At 40.7% G+C, this 19821-nt stretch overlaps 1 protein-coding gene across 3 annotated transcripts in view; it reads left to right on the top strand.

Annotated features, from left to right (window-relative positions):
- Positions 1-19821, top strand: part of myo10 (myosin X) — a 330909-nt gene that overhangs the window by 196342 nt on the left and 114746 nt on the right. For all 3 annotated transcript variants that reach the window (XM_043689679.1, XM_043689681.1, XM_043689680.1), the window contains 4 exons: positions 4001-4125; positions 11040-11154; positions 15527-15633; positions 15941-16153. In XM_043689679.1, coding sequence (XP_043545614.1) covers positions 4001-4125; positions 11040-11154; positions 15527-15633; positions 15941-16153 — 560 coding nt within the window. The remainder of the gene's footprint in view (positions 1-4000; positions 4126-11039; positions 11155-15526; positions 15634-15940; positions 16154-19821) is intronic.

The following is a 19821-nucleotide window of genomic DNA, read 5'->3' as shown; positions in this document are numbered from 1 at the left end:
GTATGCTTTCCTTTATTGGTCAGAGTATTGAGTACAGGAGTTGGGAGGTCATGTTGCGGCTGTACAGGACATTGGTTAGACCACTGTTGGAATATTGTGTGCAATTCTGGTCTCCTTCCTATCGGAAAGATACTGTGAAACTTGAAAGGTTTCAGAAAAATTTTACAAGGATGTTGCCAGGGTTGGAGGATTTGAGCTACAGGAAGAGGATGAACAGGCTGGGGCTGTTTTCCCTGGAGCGTCGGAGGCTGGGGGGTGACCTTATAAAGGTTTACAAAATTATGAGGGGCATGGATAGGGTAAATAGGCAAAGTCTTTTCCCTAGGGTTGGGGAGTCCAGAGCTAGAGGGTTTAGGGTGAGAGGGGAAAGATATAAAAGAGATCTAAGGGGCAACTTTTTCACACAGAGTGCCTTTTTTGATAAAGTAATTCTTGACTAGTTCTTGTTTATTGATGGTATCGTGAGCTGGCTCACCTATGCAGCCATTTTAAGTTGGTGTCTTTGTCCTTTTTAAAATATTTAATCTAAGAAAATTTCAGGCATTGAATTCAAATGATGGGAGATCGATAATAAGTAGCAAAAACTTTGGAGTATACTGTGGACAAATGTGAAATTGTCCACTTGGCAGGAAGATTAGAAAAGGTGCTTATTGTTTACATAGGGAGAGATTGCACAATTCTGTGTTACAGAGGAAACATGAATCACAATAAATTGCATACGGCTCGTGATTTGGAAGGGAAATGGAATGTTGCCTTTTATTGCAAGAGGAACAGAATTATAAAGTTAGAGATGCTTTGCTACCATTGTCAGGCCACAATGAGAGATGACATTTTGAGTACTATGAGCAGTTTTGGTCATCTTCCTTAATAAAAGACACAAGTGGATTGGAGCAGTTCAGGGAAGGTGCACTCAACTGAATGTTGGGGTGAGGATGTTATGTTATAAGGAAAGTGTGAGCAGGTTGGACCTATATCCAGTGATATTTAGAAAACTGAAGGTTACATTATAAAAAAACGGGACCTGATAGAGTTAATGCTGATCAAATGTTTTCCTAGTACTTTTTGCCTAGGGACACAGTTTAAAAAAAATGTCACGGTGAAAATAATTATTTTCTGGGGTCATGAGTGTGTGATGCACTCAGCATTGAATGGAGAGTTCTGAATACTTTTAGGAATGAATTACGTGGACTTTTTTAATTTTGCTTCTTAATTCACGAATGTCAAAGAGTAGTGGGGATAGGCAGAAAATGGGTTGAGGCTGCATCTGCTTATTTTGAGTGTCAAAGTATGCTTCACAAATCACTTGAAATAATTTACTATTCGTCCCTCCGATTAGGGTCGAGAAGTTTTAGGGATCTGGGATAACCTAGCCTTGACCTCGTTGGTGGATTCCACAACTGCCCATTTACAATAAGGCAATTGAGAAACTCTTGGAAGTGGCAGAATGCCAAAGTGACTGGTTCTCTGATACTGACAATTGGCACATATTTTGGATGGTGAACAGTATTGCGATATGTAATACATTTCTGATTTTTGTTGATGTGTCAGCCCTGCTCACGATGAACAAGATGATGTAATAGAATAGAATGACATTTGACTTAAGTTTTGTGGTGCTGAGGCTCATATAATGAAGAGCCAGACAAACTTTACCAAGGTAAAATTGCAATTTTATAATTAAATTTAATTTTGAACTTTTTGCTCCCTAAGTTAATTTCACTGTGCAGGGTCGTTCAGTTTGCAAGTGAGGCAAAAGCTGTGACCAAAAGGGCTTCTGCGTGTCAGAAATGCCATTGATCATGCAAATTAAATTGCTGTTTTTCATGTTGCCTTAGAAACTGGGAAGAGATAGCTATGCAGGTCTTGACAATAGCTTCATTGGGGGACGTGAAATTCCAACAGATCACAAGAGTTGATTTATTATGTGTATGCGTGGAGTAGCTGTAAAACCTTCAGCTCACCACGCTGTCTCTCAACACCACATTTTATTTTAAAAAGTCAGGAAATCATTTGGCACATGAAATTAAATGTCTAAATTAAAGCTTGTGCAATTCAAACCCAATTATAGCCTGTTAGGAAAGGCCACTTTGGTTATCTTTGATCCAGACTACATTGACTTCCTCTTGGCAGGAAAAGAAGTTAAGTAAACATGGCCCAGCTGTGATATGGTCAGATGGAGCTGCAATACCAGCCCCTTTGGGACTTTTAGAGCTGATTTGTAATGCTGCTACTTCACAAATGTGAAGGTATGTGTGTGCTGCTGCCATACAAAGAGCAATGTTAATATAAATAAGGAGAAACTTTGGCTTTGTTTGAATAAGATGGTATGTTGACGTGTAGGAGCTGGGAAGAATTGTAACTTGCTTGCCTTTATTTTCCAATGTAAAGAATGTCAGTTGGTGTAAGTTAATATCTGGTGATGGTGCAGCAGTTCCAACACTGTTTATATCTGTTTCCACAATGTTCAACCACTTTCACTTCTACAAGATCATAAATATATACAAAAATACTTTGTCATTGATCAATATCATTGAAACATTGGTCAAATCCTTTCTTCATTACAAGATTGTTCCCCTCTTTTGTTATATTAGGAAATAGCATAATATGCATTCTGTTAACAGTGAACAGCATAATATGAATTCTATTTTAATTTGTTGTGGTAGCCACCATAGTAGTACAATGTCTGGATTAAGTAAAAGTCCATTTGAAAAGTTACTGGCACATGGTGTATGAAACTTTCCTTTCATGTATGCAAAGCCTTTTGTAACACTTATGACCAGTGAAAGGTTAATTTTATCAAGTGGTCAAAGGTACATTTCTAAAATAGCTATTGCAATGTGGTAAGCTAAACGGGCCCAGAAGAACATGCATTTTTTTTGTAATTTTAAGTACTTTTAATGAATGTCCGATTTTTAAATTCTTTTCCACTCGAAGGCAGTGACTTATGCTATGATAAGATTCCATGGCAGTTGCTGTCCTCTGGTAGTTTATTATTTCATGTTTGAGACGATAAAGTAAGCAACAATGTGCTCGTAAAAAATTGTGCTTTCTGTGGCTTGTCAAATGTGCGTGTAAACTTCCAGCAAGAATTGCTGCATAGCAGTTAGGAGGAGGGAGCTTCATGAGTTACATCTTTGTCCTCATTGAGAGAATAGCAATGAGGCCAATTATAATGACTCAATTGCAAGCTGAAAAATCAAGTCTGATTCATCTTCTGTGATGATACCATGGCTTTAAAAGATGTATTTTGACCTTTTTATTTTATGAAGAAAGGTTGATGCAGAGGTGAAGAGCAGTCTGCTCAGAGCCAATCATATAAACAGCTTGTAAGGTTGTGGTTTTCTTTCAAAACGTTGGAACAACAGAAACAGCCTGACTGGGTGGAGTTAAGCTACCATAGAAAGACGATTTTTTTTTTTAGTTTTAGCTCTTTGCAGTTACTGGAGTCTTGAAGCTGGATGTGAAAGCCCTTAATCCTCTGTCTCTTTTACAGCTAAACACTGGATTCTCTTCCTGCTTGCATGTGAGACAATATGTTTTACTGAATTTGCCTTTGCCAACAGTGTGCTTCTGCTCTGTTACCGTAGTGGAATATTTAATTAGTAGTTAATACATTTTTTTTTAAACATTTCAATTGAGTTTAGAAACAAATGGACAGATTAGCAATAGACAGCATGGTTTTGTGCAGGGGAGGTTGTGCCTCACTAACTCGATCGTGTTTTTTGAGGAGATGACAAAGATGATTAAGGGAAAAGCGGTTGATGTTGTCCATGTGGACTTCAGTAAGGACAATATCCCTCATGATAGACTGGTACAAAAAATGAAGTCAGGTGGTATCAAGGGTGCATTGACAAGATGGATACAGAGCTGCCTAGGTGACAACCTTCAAATTACAAGGGAATGATGAACAATTATTATTTCCCATTGCTGCAATGTGATTGTATGAATTTTTGCTGCTTAATACTTGTTTAATGTCTTTTATTCTGATTTTCTTTGTATTCAGATGCCAGATCAGTTTGACCAAACAATTGTGCTAAACCAGCTGAGATATTCAGGAATGTTGGAAACTGTGAAAATACGACGAGCTGGATTTCCAATCCGGAGGCAGTTCCATGACTTCTGTGCAAGGTGTTCTTTGTTGATCATGAGTATACGATAGTATTGCAACTTCTGTGTTTCGGACATTTATTCAATATGGAGTTATCTCAGATGAGCTTTAGCGAAGTAACTTGTTTACCAGTGAACTAAGCAAGGCATTTCACAAGAAATACTTCAGACAGGCTGGTACAATTACAACATTTAAAAGGGATCTGCATGTGTTGATGAGTAAGGAGGGTTTAGAGGGATATGGGTCAAGTGCTGGCAAATGGGACCAGGTGAGATTTGGATGCCTGATCAGCACAGGCGACTTGGATCAGAGGGTTTGTTTTTGTGCTATATGACTCTATGAATCTCTGAATCAATATACATTCAGATATTGGAATGACTTAACTAAGATTTGGTCAAAAAGGCAGACTTTAAAGGACTGTCCGGAAAGAAGAGAAAAAACTCTAAAAGTGAAGAGATTTAGTCAGGAAATTCCAGAGGTTGGGGACCTGATAGCTGAAGTTATGTTTGATAGGAGGAATGTAAGACTTGCTTAAGAGCTAGAATTGGTCACTGTAATGGGGAATCCTGTATACAACTTTTTTATGCAGTTGACCACAAAATCAAACTCTCCACTATTGTCCAGCTATGTATTGTTGCTTTCCATGTGGTTTGTAGTTATCTGTCTCATTGTAACCAGTGAATCGTTTGCAATGTCTTCTCTTCCTGTTCCCACATTGTACATCTGATGCTTTCCAAAGATCTATCCTGGGCCGCCCCTTGTTTCTCACCTAAGTGTTACCCTTAGCAGTGTCATCTGAAGGGACGATGTTAGTTTAATTGCTGAAATGACTGAAGCTAGTGTTTTCAGTCCATCGCTCCAAACTCCATCATTCTCCCAGAAAACAGCTGAAGATCAAGCCAATATGTTCATGGTCTTGGTGATCACGTTTGACCCTGAGTTGAGTTTCCAACCACACGTTGGTAATATCATTAAGGCTCCACAGCAACACTTGACTGCACCCATCTCAGCTCAATTGCTGCTGAAACCCTTTGTTATGTGTAGACTGGGCTATTCAAACTCTTTGGCCTTCCAAAGGATTTACTGACCATCTTCCATGGCCAACATTCCCTGGCCTGGGAATCAAACTTAAACATTTTAACTTGGAGTTGGGAGAGCAACGACATCACTTCCGCACAGCTTGCAAGTAAAATTTTCACCTGGGAATTTTGGAATAACTGTGGAAATCTATCAGATTTCTCCTTGTAAAATGTTAAATATGTTTAATTCATACTGCTCCATGTTACATCTGAGTAGTAGTTAAAAACATCAGTAGAGTATAGGAGACTATTCACCAAACCACACAAGACAGATTCTCTGTGCAGCAGTCTAACAGTCCCCTCCTTTTTCTCCCTAACTCTGGCAGTTTGCTTCCCTCAAGTATCCAATCAATGTTTTCTTGAAATTGTTCATCTGATCTCATTTCATTTCTCTCATCGGCAGTGATTTCCAGATCACTATCACTTGCTGCATAAAAGTAACTTTTGCCCAAAACCTTGAAGTTTGTCTCCCTTAGACTTGTACAACCAGCTAATGGGAACAGCTTTTTTTTAATAATATATGCAAGTTTGCATATTGCTACAACATTGCTCATAATCTTGTTTTGCTCCAAGGAGAAAAATGCCAGCTTCTGCAAGATAACCTTGTAGCTAAAAACCCCTCACATCCATAGATATTGTGGCAAATCTCCTCTGCACCCACTCAAGAGCCTGAAGTGTGGTGACCAGAATTGCATGTGAGGTCAGGGCCTAACCAGAGCTTAGTAAACAGTTGATACAAATTCACTGCTTTTGTACACCATTTTAGACACTCAATCTTTCAGACTTTGGTATTTGTTCTTTGAAGATGTCCCTGCCACCTTCAAAGATTGATGTGAGGTCAGGGCCTAACCAGAGCTTAGTAAACAGTTGATACAAATTCACTGCTTTTGTACACCATTTTAGACACTCAATCTTTCAGATGTCCCTGCCACCTTCAAAGATTGATGGGTGTGTATTCCCAGGTTCATGTTCCCCCCCCCCCCGCACAGGCCCTGCAAGTGCAACTTTGAGAGAAAAGCTCTGCAGCTAGGCCATAAGTCCATATTGCCTCCTCACTCTTTTCAGTCAAAATCCATCACCTCACACTTCTCAACATAAGATTCCATCTGTCACATGCCTCCTGTTTGACTCATCTATCGATAACATTTTGCAAGCAATTCATTATCAACCTCTTTGTTTGCTGTATAATGAAGTCTAATACAATGAAGATTAATAGAGACATGCAGACCCTTCTGTCCAACTGTCCACGCAGACCAGATATCCTAATTTAATCTAGTCCCATTTGCCTGCACTTGGCCCATATCCCTCCCTTTGAATAGGTTCCAGTTCATATATCCATCCAGGTGTCCTTTAAATGTTGTAATTGTACCAGCTTCCACCACTCCCTCTGGCAGTTACTTCCATACACACACCATTCTCTGCGAGAACATGATGTCCCTTAGATCCCTTTAAATCTTTCCCTTCTCACCTTAAACCTATGCCTTCAGTTGTGGGATCCCCTACCCTGGGAAAAGGATCTTGGCTATCCATCCCATCTATGCCCCTCTCTCAGATCACTGCTTAGCCCCTGATGATAATGTTATGTATATTCCACCTGGGGCCCAGTCCTTGGCTCATTGCTAATGCTATATCCTGTGTTTTCTTGGCAGTTTTTGTCAGTGTCCAATCTTAAATGGCCTTGTAAAGGTAGTTTTGAGATTTATTTTTCTGTAACCCGTAGTGCAGGTGAGAAGGGTTACCCAATCAATAGCGTTCACTCAATCATAAGTTCAGAAGTGGGAATGTTTGCAGATGGTTGCAAAATGTTAAGTACTGTTCCCAAATCCCCAAACAGTGAAGCAGCCTGAACTAGCAGGCAGCATGATCTGGACATAGACAAGCTTGGGTTGTTGGGGACAATTTTCCTGAATGTATTGACCATAGCCAACCAGCAAGAATCTAGCCATCCCTTCTTGATATTCAATGGCATCAGTGAATCTCCTACTATCAAGGTCTTTGGGTGAGTTACCATTGACCAGAAATTTAACACTGTGCCTATAAGAGCAGGTCAAAGGCTGGGAATTCTGTGTAAGTAGCTCACCTCATTTGTCAAAGCCTGTTCACTATCTACAAGGAAGCAATCAGGAGTGTGATAGAATATTTTGCACTTGCCTGAATGCATGCAATTTCGTCAACACTGAAGAAGATTGACACTATGCAGAAAAAGGCAATCTGTTGTGGTAGGCACCACATCTGAGACCATCAACATTCATGACCATCCACCACCAACACACAATGTCAGCCATTATCAGCCTACTCCAAAATGCAGTACAACTTACCAAGACTACGTCAACAGCATCTTCCATATGCTTCACTTCTTATGCACAAAATATAAAGGTATGGGTCCTTCACCACCAGGCCACACAGAGATGCACTATATAGCTGATCCTTCCCCATAACTGGAACCAAGTCCTGGAATCCTACTTCATGTCAGCACTGAGTGCCCTTGCGCCACAGGGACTGCAGCAGTTCGAGATAGCAGGTTGCTGCCACCACCTCCAGAACAATAAGAGATGAGTAATAAATACTGGTCTCACCAGTGACACTCCTATCCCATGAACATTTTATTTTTAATTAAATGACCTAATGTGATGTTGAGATGGGTCATTCACTTGGCACCTTTGGAGAGGCAAACGTAATGAAACACTCCAGATTCTCTGAGGGTTTGACAGTGTCGATATGGAATGTTGTTTTGATTATAGGAGAACCTAGGATGAGTGGATGTATGCTAACTGGATGGAGCCATCCATTTAACACCGAGATAAAGAGGACTCTCTTCTGTTCAAAATAGTGAATCAGTAGAGTTACTTAGCACAGGAGTGTTCTGGCCGGGAAGTTGAGTATATGCAAGGCTGAGATGGTCATATTTTTTTCTTAATCACTAAGAAAATCAATGGTTATGGAGAAATGGGAAAGTGCAGTTAATGATTATCAGATCAGTCTTGATCTCGTGGAATGGCAGCGAAGATTTGAAAGGTTGAATAACCTCCTTTTGCTCCTATGTCTAAAGTTGCATGTTTAGTTGATGGAAAATTTGAAAATATCACTATCTTGTTTCAGAAGGTTCTTCGGCTAAGCCCAGCAATTAAATACTAGCTAGTTGTACTTCTCTGGGAAGCTTCCAGAAGGATTATTTGGAATCGAATTAGTCACACAGGGGAAAAGGTAAATTGATTAGGGAGCAGCAGCATGGTTTTCTCAAGGGGAAATCCATTTTAACTAACTGGCTATGGATTTTTGAAGGTTTAACGACAGTAACAATGTTAATGTCTTCGTGGACTTCCCGAAAACATGTGAGACAATGCCAGACGACATTTGTGAAAGAAGGTCTAGGCCTTGGATTAAAAGGTGAAAATGTGTTGCTGGAAAAGCGCAGCAGGTCAGGCAGCATCCAAGGAGCAGGAGAATTGACGTTTCGGGCATGAGCCCTTCTTCAGGGCTCATGCCCAAAACGTCGATTCTCCTGCTCCTTGGATGCTGCCTGACCAGCAGCGCTTTTCCAGCAACACATTTTCAGCTCTAATCTCCAGCATCTGCAGTCCTCACTTTCTCCTTGGATTAAAAGGGACAGGAATAACATGGATACAAAATTGACTGAGTGATAGCAAATAGCAATAGGGAATGGATATTTTTGGGTCAATTTTGAGAACCTTGCTTTTCCTGCTATATATTAATGATCTCTGGTGAGCAGGGGATAATTTTAAAGTTTGCGAAGGACGCAAAACTTGAGAAAGCTAAACTGTAAGGAAGATCGTGTAGAATTCCAAAAAGACATAGACAAGTTGATAGAGTGCATAGATTTGTGACAAATGGAGTTCCACGCAGAAAAATGTGGGGTGATGCTTTTTGATAGGAAGAACATTGAAAGAAATATAAAATTGGGAATACAAATGTGGTGCAGGAGCGGGGGGAGCCTGGATATATATGTGTGTATAGGTGTCTGAAGGTGGCTGGACGCATTAAAAGAGCAATTGATAAAGCACACAGTTTGTATTAACAGGACTGAGTACAGGAAAAAGGTGATGTTGAACTTGGATAAGACACTTGTTAGACTTCAGCTGGAGTATTGTGTACAGTTCTGAGTGCCACGTTATTGAAAAATGTGAGTACATTGCAGAGAGTGCAGAACCAATTTGAGAATGTTTCCAATGATGAGAATTTTCAATTATGAGGAAACATTGAAGATGTTAGGACTGTTCTCCATGGAGAGAAGAGTACTAAGAGGAGATCTGATATCATCATTTTCTAAATCATGAGGGGCCCACAAAGAATAGATAAGCAGAAACTGTTCTCGCTCACAAAAGTAAAGCACAGATTTCAGTTGGTTTGTAAAAGAAGCAAATGCGAGATGAGAGACTACTTTTAGACTCAGCAAGTATTTTTAGGATATGGATTGCAGTGCTTTGGAACTGTTGTGCAGAGAAGTTCAATTGAGACATGGTGGGCTGAATGACCCCCTGCATCATAACACGTGATTCTGTGATGTATTTTAATCAGATTATATAGTCAAGGTTTTCACACAATGCAGGCTTTAAACTTTAATGCATAAGGCAATTTTTTTTCAATAAATCCTGATAAGAACATAAAGTAGCAAAAGAAGGTATTTTGAAGGATCATGGCTAAACAAAACATTAAAGTTACATTCATTCCCTATCCCAAATCCTTTGATTCCCATGATTTCCAAAGCACACTTAGTCTGAATTTTGAACAGACTCATCAACTTAGCTTCCATAAACTCCTTTATCAAATACAACTTCTCAGTCATAAAATTGTGTGGTTCTCTCTCATCATTTTGCAAAGAGTATATATTGGAAAAATATTAACAGGTGCAGAGGGCATTCAAGAGTACATACTTCTGGAGCTGTGTTAATACAAAGTTATTATAATTTTAAAAAGCTTTTCCTCGAGATTTTTTATGCCTTGATGGTTTGTGACTGGCAAAAGAAATCCTTTTATAAAGTTGCCATCTCATTGAAGAGGCTTCTGGCTAATTCACGTTTCGTGACGTGCTGTGAAAAGTCTGCTCACATTTGGACAGCTGTGTCAAACATCACCATAGCAACTGGGTCAATACACAACATTCTGAAGCAATCAACATAATCCGAACTAAAGCAACTCTAGCTCCCAGTGAACTAAGATCCTTTATATATTTTTTAAAAGGTTCAAAGATCCTGATCAGAATCGGCATCTTCACCAAAAATGAACCAGTTCTTCATTTGGTCCTTTCATATCTGTCATTAAAATCTATTGAAGTTTATTTGTATTGGAGAAGCTTCGTTTACAGATGACCGTATTAACTGCGGCAAAAGGTTTACCTCTGTCGACCCTCAGTGTCTGTATTTAAAGCTTTCCTGGGAAGTCTGGAATACTGTCTACTAATACTTTGGAGATCATGCATTTAAAGTAAGAGGGGGAAAGTTCAAAGGAGATGTGAGGCGCAAGTATTTTTACACAGTGGTCGGTGTCTGAAGCACACTGCCGGTGTAGTGGTGGAGGCAAATATAATCGGAATGTTTAAGGGGCTTTTAAATAAATATATGAATAAGCTAAGGAAGGAGGGAAAAGGACCAGGGATTGGTTTAATTTGGTATCATGTCTGGCACAACATTATAAGCCGAAGGGCCTGATACTGTGCTAGACTGTTCCATGTATGTTGTATCTAACCCATTTGTGTCAACTCTAACTCTAGTAGTTACAGTGAATGATCCACAGTCTCCTGTGAAAGTTTTAAGCAACTGTCTTGAAGATCCAAGTGAAAATTTTGGACAAGAGGAATGGAAGAGAAGAAAATGAGCTGTTTTTGGTTTTCTCCTTAGATATAAAATCTTGATGAGGAACCTCTCGCTACCTGATGATTTGAAGGCAAAGTGTGCTGCATTGCTTTATTGCTATGACAACACTAACACAGATTGGCAGCTCGGGAGAACAAAGGTAAACTGGTTTTCTCCCCTCTGCATTATGTTCTGTCATCCAGTGAATATCAGAAAAATGAATATATTTGATTTATTTTTAATCATTATTGGGAATTGACTGTTCTAGCAAACCTTTTCCTCACAACTTTTCCATAAGTATATTCTGTTTAGCAGCACAATCTTTTATGATTGATTTACTCAGTATTTTGGTCAATTAAACACACGTTACTCTTTTCTTATCAAACCTTTTCTGGTTTTCTACTTCACCCGAAGAGTAGATTGTTTAATTTAAAACATCAGAACCCATATTATCAAATGTTATTAGAATCTCTCTTAAACATTGATTTATTTATTTTCATATTATCAAGACTTATCAAATTTGAAGGGAATTGCTGTCATGGGACAATTAACTTGTAATTTTTTTGTGGTCCATACCATAATTCTGATGCCAAGGTCAGCCGTTAACATTGTCAAATGCTTGGTTATTGATAAACACAGATCTTGTGTGTCATTCAATAATACAAATACGGATTCACATCACTGAGAATAGTACAGATTTGGAAATGAAAACGTATCGGCTAAGATCAGCTGCTGTGCAAATGAGTAAGTGTGGAGATCAATTATAAAATTGTCATAACGTGCAGCGCTGAAAGTGACCGCTCAGTCTGTTATGTGTCTTTGAAAAAGTATTTACGATTACTCCCACATCTTCCCACACTGCTTAGAAACTTTAGGTTCCTTATCCTCAAGTGCCCAAGTTCAGTATGAATGGGCAGAAAGCACTTGCAATATTCACGAATCCTCTGATAACCTACATAAAAGGTGTAGAACTAATTAGAGAGCAGAAAGGGGATTCACACATGGAGGTGGTACGCATGGCTGAAGTGTGCAATGAACACTTAGTATCTGTCTACAGCAAAGAGGGAGATGTTATCCAGGTCATGGTAACTGAGGAGAAAACTGTTTCACTGGAAGGATTGAAAATTGATAAGCAAGATGTGTTAGATAGACTGTTGTTACTGAAGGTCGACAGGGCGCTGGGACTGGATGGGTTGGGAAGGTCGACAGGGCGCTGGGACTGGATGGGTTGGATAGACTGTTGTTATTGAAGGTCGACAGGGTACAGCGACTGGATGCGATCCATCCAAAAAGTTTGAAGCAAGTGAGAATGGAGATTGCAGGGGCACTAGCCACGTTTGTTCAGTCTTCCTTAGACTTAGGGGAGGTGGCAAAAGCCTGGAACATTGCAAGTGTTACAGGTTTGTTCAAGATGTTTGTGAGGATGATGACAGCAATTACAGATCAGTGGTCGGGAAGCAATTATTCACGATAGAATTAGTAGTCACATGGAAAAAGATGAGCTGAATTAGAAAGGGTTAGCATTGGTTATGAAAGTGGAAGTCATGTTTAACCTTTTGGAGTTTTTTGAAGACATAACAGACACAATAAGGGAAATGTTTTCGATGTAGCGTATGTGGATATCCAGAAGGTGTTTGATAGAGTGCCACATATCAGGCCTTTAAGAACAGTTATAGGTGATTGAACAAGAGCAACAGAAGCATCATGGAAACAGGAAAATTGGTGAAAGCAAACAGAGGGTCATGATCAACAAATATTTTTTTCCAGCTGGGAGTGGATTTCTCTGGGGTCTGTATCGGATATCTTGCTTCTCCTGATGCATTTTAATGATCTTGATCTTAATGTTCACAAGACAATTTCAAGGTTTGCAGATCTCGTGCAACTTGTAAATTTGAGAGGGGAACTATGTATAACTTAAAATGATATCGACAAGTTGGTGGATAGGGTGGATAGATGGATACAGTACAGAGAAGTGTTGAGGGTAGGAGGAATATTTGAAAGACATTATAAATTAGGGGTACAATTCTTTATGGCCTATAGTAGCAGGGCTGTGTTTATGTGTATAGACCACCAAAGGTGGCTGGAGACCATTTAGAGACAACACACTAAATGTATTTCAGTAATAAATTTCTAGAGAATAGGGAATAGGGAGAGTGCAGAAGCATAGCATTGACAGACTCATAGAGTCATAGAGATGTACAGCATGGAAACAGACCCTTCAGTCTAACTTGTCCATGCCGACCAGATATCCTAAATTATCTAGTTCCGGTTGTCATCACCTGGCCCATATCCCTCCAAGCCCTTCCTATTCATATACCCATCCAGGTGCCTTTTAAGCTGTAGTTGTGCCAGCTTCCACGACTTCCTCTGGCAGCTCGTTCCATACACGTACCAACCTCTGTGTAAAAACATTGCCCCTTAGGTCCCTTTTAAATTTTTTCCCTCCCACTCTAAACCTATGCCCTCTAGTTCCGGACTCCCCCATTCCAGGGAAAAGACCTTGTCTATTTACCCTATCCATGCCCCTCATGATTTTATAAACCTCTATAAAGTCACTTCTCAGCCTCCACTCCAGAGAAAACAGTCCCAGCCTGTTCAGCCTCTCCCTATAACTCAAATCCTCCCAACCCTGGAAATGTCCTTGTAAATCTTTTCAGAACCCTTTCAAGTTTCACAATATCCTTCCGATAGGAACGAGACCAGAATTGCACGCAATATTCTGAAAAAGAAGCATAAGAAAGCATTCTATGAGGGGCAAAGGTAGGGTGGACATGAAGAAACAGTTTCCTTTGATGGAAGGACCAATATGGGTGCACGGTGGCGTAGTGGTTAGCATTGCTACCTCACAGCACCAGGGACCCAGGTTTGATTCCAGCCTCTGGCGACTATCTGTGTGGAGTTTGCACGTTCTCCCCGTGTCTGCGTGGGTTTCCTCGGGGGTGCTCTGGTTTCCTCCCACAATCCAAATATGTACAGGTCAGGTGAATTGGCCATGCTAAATTGCTAGTGTTAGGTGCATTAGTCAGGGGTAAATGTAGGGGAATGGGTCTGGGTGAGTTGCTCTTCGGAGAGTCGGTGTGGACTTGTTGGGCTGAAGGGCCTGTTTCCACACTGTAGGGAATCTAATCTAATCTACTCTATTCTAACCAGGGGCATAGACGTAAGGAAAGGGCAGAACATTTACAGGAGATGAGAGAAGAAACCTTTCATGCAAAGGGTGGAATTCTCTGCCAGTAGGATGGTAGATGCAGAAACCTGCATAACATGTTAGAAGTGTTTAAATGTGCACTTGTGACACCAAGGTATAAAAGGCTAATGGTCAAGTGCTGGAAAATGGAATTTAAATAGTAAGTGGTTGTTTTTGATAGTGCAGAATCAATGGACCGAAAGGTCTGTTTCTGTCCTAGAGACCTTTCCGACTCTATGACCTAATGTGCACTTGGGAGAGAATGCAGTCATTTATAAGAATTCTTCCAGTGATGTGACATTTCAGCTAAGAGTATAGTTTGAAGAAATTTTGGCTGTTCTTGAAGAGGGCCAACAGGACAAAGGCAGAGGTTTTCAAAATCATGAAGGCAGCTGGGTAGAATAAATAGGCAGGAACGTCCCACTTGTAAAAGGGTCAAGAACCAAAGCAAGCAAATGTGAAATGGGGAGAAAACCTTTTCACTGACTGAGTATGAATTTAACTGCCTGAAGCTGTGGTGGAGGGAGATTGAGTTGATGCATTTAAGAGTCTTGAATGAATATTTTGATGGAAGTACTGGGCAAGGGTATCCAGGGTGAAAAAGCAGGAGAATGCAATTGGTAAAGTTACTCATTTGATTAGATTCCCTACAGTGTGGAAACAGGCCTTTCGGCCCAACAAGTCCACACCAACCCTCTGAAGAGTTACCCACCCAGACCCATTTCCCTCTGACTAATGCACCTAGCACTATGGCCAGTTCACCTGATCTGTACCTCTTTGGATTGTGGGAGGAAACCGGAGCACCCAGAGGAAACCCACGCAGACACGGAGAGAATGTGCAAACTCCACATAGAGAGTCGCCTGAGGCTGGAATCGAACCTAGGTCCCTGGCGCTGTGAGGCTGCAGTGCTAACCACTGAGCCACCGTCCTGCCCCACAGTGAAAGGAGCCTCCTCCTGTACTTCAACGCTTTTTTGCGATTATGTGATATCAGAATCCCTTTCATGAATTATGACATACATATTTTTAAATCAATCTAACATTATTTTAGGTTTGCAGTCAATTTGAATTGTGTCAATATAAATTATTTAGCCAATCTATATGCACATGCAAGTTAGTTAATATTACGATACAGACAATAACTGAGAAATCTCAAGTGGTTTCCCATTAAACAGTTATGAAACATTCCCCTTTGTCTTTTCAAAATCTATGTCATGAAATCTAAGAATGGTGTGATACGTATAACAGGAAATAACTATTATTCCATCTGACACAAACCCAAAGGCAGAACTGTCTTTTGATTGGTGGAGAGTCAAATGTCTTGCATTTATCATGCTCTATGTAGGTTTTCATACGGGAGTCTCTTGAGCACAGGCTGGAAAAAGAACGTGAAATTGAGGTTTGCAAAGCTGCTGTGATAATACAGGCTTATGTCCTTGGTTATTTAGCAAGGTAAGGAATGAACATTTTGAATGGAAGAGCAAAGTTTATTTTATAATATTTGCCTAGCCTGAGTTTGCTTACATTTTATTGGTAAAGTAAGACCATGTTCTAACTAAATGAAGCAGAGTAACTTGATTTGATTATTTCTTCTGTAGTAACATGAAACTCGATGTATCATTCAATTATTCCAAAACACATTTCCAATAACTTGGTTTTGACTTGTTTAAGAAAATAAGTGCAATATTTTCTTAAGTGTATGAACTTGAGTGCTGTCATATTACTGTACTTAACCAAACGATTTTCTCATGCCACATAGGAAACAGTATAAAAAGGTTCTTCACATGGTTGTTATAATTCAGAAAAATTATCGTGCTTTCTTCTGGAGGAAGAGGTTCCAACGTATACGGAATTCCGCAATTATACTGCAGACTCAGCGACGAGGTCAGCTGGCACGTAGGCATTATAAACAACTACTTGAAAATAAAATAAAGGAAGAAGAGATGCAAAGAAACAAACTGCAGGAAGAAAGGTATGATACAAGTCCTTACCACAGCTACTATCAAATGCACTTTTACTTACTTTCAACAATAGTATTTTATAAGGGGAAGCCATGAAACTTGAGTAAATGGTTACCAATGCTTCATATTGGCTGAAAACTTATTTCAATTACATGAGATTATGAAGTTTTTTCTACTTCCCACATGGCAGTCAATTTTCCATGAAAAGCATAAATTCAATAGCATTGATGTTATAGTTCAGAATATACGCATTTTAAATCCATTGTAACATGGGTACTATTTAAAATATTCTGAGATGTATTTATAGTTTGCCAAATACTGTCATCAAGACTGAGAAACTAATCTTAATTATATTATGGATTTACTACTGATATACTGCTGAATATTTATAGCACTATTTTCTTACATTCCTATTACTGTGCTTTAAGAAGCTGGTTCCTCTGAGCATTGCTGGCTGGTTACAAAACCACTGAGTTGAATGAGTTTTACGACAATTGGCGATGTATGGTTGCCACTGAATTAACTTTAGTTCCTGATTTTTACTGGACACTAAATTCTTCATTTACCATGGTGGAATTCAAACTTGTTACCCTCAATAGTTAGCCTGGGGCTCTGGATCCATGGATCTAATCCAGTGATATTGTCACCACATCAGACCCTCCCCATGCTATGTTGGTAACTCTGTTAGCACAAGTGAAAGGATCATGTGCCGCAAGTAACTAAATTGGCCACGTTGTGGTGCAGTTGACCACATATATAGATTTCACCATGAACGTCCACAAGATGACTGTTCTCCAACAATCTGGCCTGGCATTGTAGGGTGAATCCCTAATCATCAAAGTCCACAGGAATGCCTTAGAGAACATTCACCACTTCCAATACCTTGTCAGTGCCCTGCTGACCAAAGCAGTTATTGATGAAGAGATCCAGAACCCCGCCAGTATGGTAGCACAGCCTTCAGCAGCATGAGGAAAATAACGTTCAAGAACAAGAGCAGATCCTACACTAAGGTCATGGTTTAGACCTTGTGGTGGTTCTTGCCCTCTCATACGGCTTTGAGATGTGGACAGTCTACAGCAGACTCTTCAAGGCACTGGAGCAGTCCCACCAACACTGCCTGCATGTGATTCTGTGTATTCTCTGCAAGGTAAGATGTCCTTGAGCCAACCTCCCCAGACTGGACGCACTGACCATCCTTAATGGGCTATGATGGGCTGGGCTCGTTTTCCATGTGACCAGTGCAAGACTCCCCAAGAAGGTGATCCACTGTCAGTGTTGAAATGGCAAGTGAGCCCCACATGGACAGAGGAAGCACTTCAGTGATTCCCTCAAGGCTTCAGTTCCCACAGACACTTGGGAATCAATGAACCAGGATCATCCAAAGTAGAGAAGCAGCATCCGAGAAGGCATCAAGTACCTCGAGATTTGTCATTGGAGCAAAAGCGGAAGCCAGGCGAAAACAACTAAAGGAGCACGCTGCCACACCAAAGCCCCACCCACTCCTTCCTAGGACCACCTTTGCCCCAAGTGTAACAGAGCCTGCAGTAGCCATGCCTGTCTGTACAGCCACCAATGCACCTACCCTGAGAGGGGAAGAGGGACCTAATCTACAAGGAGCCACCAGTGATTGATTGACATAGATTTAATACTGGTAGTGCGGTACCCGTTCCCAAAGATCCAACTACTGCCCTATCTTAATCTTGCAACAATGTGTTGAGCAGCAAAATGTGTTCCCATCAATGCTATTGGGAGGGAATATCAGCGAATTGGAAGTTAGTTGCTGACTGATACATGGCACTTGTCGAGATGAGAGAAGTCGCTTGGCTTATAGTATTGTTCATGTGTTGGATGACTTTATCCTGCTTCAAGCATTGGAAGAAGGCCGCTTTGTTTAAGTTGCTTGTAATCCTCCTGGCCTGGAATATGACAGGCAGCATGAACAGGTAGAAATGCATTTTCAGAAAGGGGCAAGGAAACATTGCAATTGATCATGTAGTGATCATTCTTGTACATGGCATAGACATCACTCCTTTGGCTGTAGTAGGTGTTACTTGCAACACCAGAAAATAACACAAGACATGGAAGCAGGAGTAGACTATACAACCTGTCCAGCCTGCTCTGTCATTTATCATGATTATAGCTGATCTTGTGATGCTACTACACTTTACTGTCTGCTTCCCATGTCACTTGAATGCCTGAGATTCCAAAACTTTTTTTTAGTATTTGATGGGCTGTGGGCATTGCTTGCAAGGTCAACAGTTGTTGCTGATCCATAACTGTCTTGAACTGAATGACTTTCCAAGCCATTTCAGAGGACAGTTGAATCATCTTACATTACTGTGGTGACTAACAGACCGTTTGATTCCCTAAAGTCTGTACATTATTTGCAAGGCATAAGTCAGGAGTCTGATGGAATAGTCTCCATAGCCTCAATGCACACACCTGACAGCTTTCAAAACACTTGACAAAATCCAGGACGTAACAGGCCTCTTGACTTGCACTCCATCCACCACCTTGAACATTCTCAACTGTCGATGCACAGTGGCAGCAGTATGTACTATTTACAAGATACACATAACAACTCTTGAGGATCTTTTAACAGCACCTTCAAAGGTCTGTGACACCTATCCTCTCGACGGACAAGGACTGCAGAAACATGGGAATACTGCCACCTGCACGTTGGACATCAAATGGTAGACATGAGCAAGACACATCCCACGACTCTCAGCAACCCGCCCATGTATCAGTGGTCTGTCAATCAGAACAACCCTTCAAACGCTCCTTTCCTCCTGAGAAATTTAACCCCCTTTCCCTTGAGGACTTCTGATGTTCCATCAAGCAGCTAGACTTGGATGGCACCGTGTCCCAGTGGGTAGTACCTGCAGGGACCTGGGTTCAGTTCCAGCCTTGAGTAACAGTTGAGTTTTCACATTCTCCCCCTACCTGCATGGATTTCCATCAGATGCTCTGGTTTCCTCCCACAATCCAAATATGTGCAGGTTAAGCAGATTGGCCATGCTAAATTGCCCCTTAGTTGTGAAAGCTAGGTGGATTACTCATGGTAAATGCAAGATTATGGGGATGCGATAGGTCCAGTGGGATCTCTTTTGGAGGGTTTTGCAGACTCAATGGACCATATTGCCTCTTCTACACAGTTGGAATTCTATGATTCAATTATTTCATGGTGCTTCTGTCTGCCCTGAATATTCAGGTGTCTAGACTCTAGCTGAAACTGCCAAATACTTGCCAGCCACCTGTCTGCTCTCTTATTTCATCTGATAACGTGCCATGGTATTTGCTAAGCTGCATTTTAGGGTCAACACAGTTCCAATTCCCCAGCTATACTTCTGTCAGTCTTCTGGTTTTATTTTGCCAAATTCCCAACTGACTGAGTTGACAACTGTTCCTCATGAGCACTGAGCATGCACATGTTCTGAAGAGTCAGCTACCTTTATGCTGAGTGAGCCTATTCTTTTGAGTGGAATTTCAGCCATGACAACAAAATAGGCCTTTTAACTTCAGCCAAACAAAAGTGAGTTTTGCTGATGCTGGAGATCAGAGTTGAGGGTGTCGTGCTGGAAAAGCACAGCAGGTCAGTCAGCATCTGAGGAGCAGGAGAATCAACGTTTCGGGCAAAAGGCCCTTCATCAGGAATGAGGCTGAAGCCTCGGGGGTGGAG

Source organism: Chiloscyllium plagiosum, chromosome 5 (assembly GCF_004010195.1).
Source record: "Chiloscyllium plagiosum isolate BGI_BamShark_2017 chromosome 5, ASM401019v2, whole genome shotgun sequence".
Classification (NCBI taxonomy): domain Eukaryota; kingdom Metazoa; phylum Chordata; class Chondrichthyes; order Orectolobiformes; family Hemiscylliidae; genus Chiloscyllium; species Chiloscyllium plagiosum.
Note: the sequence above shows the minus strand (reverse complement) of the source record. Positions and strands in the feature narration are given on the sequence as shown.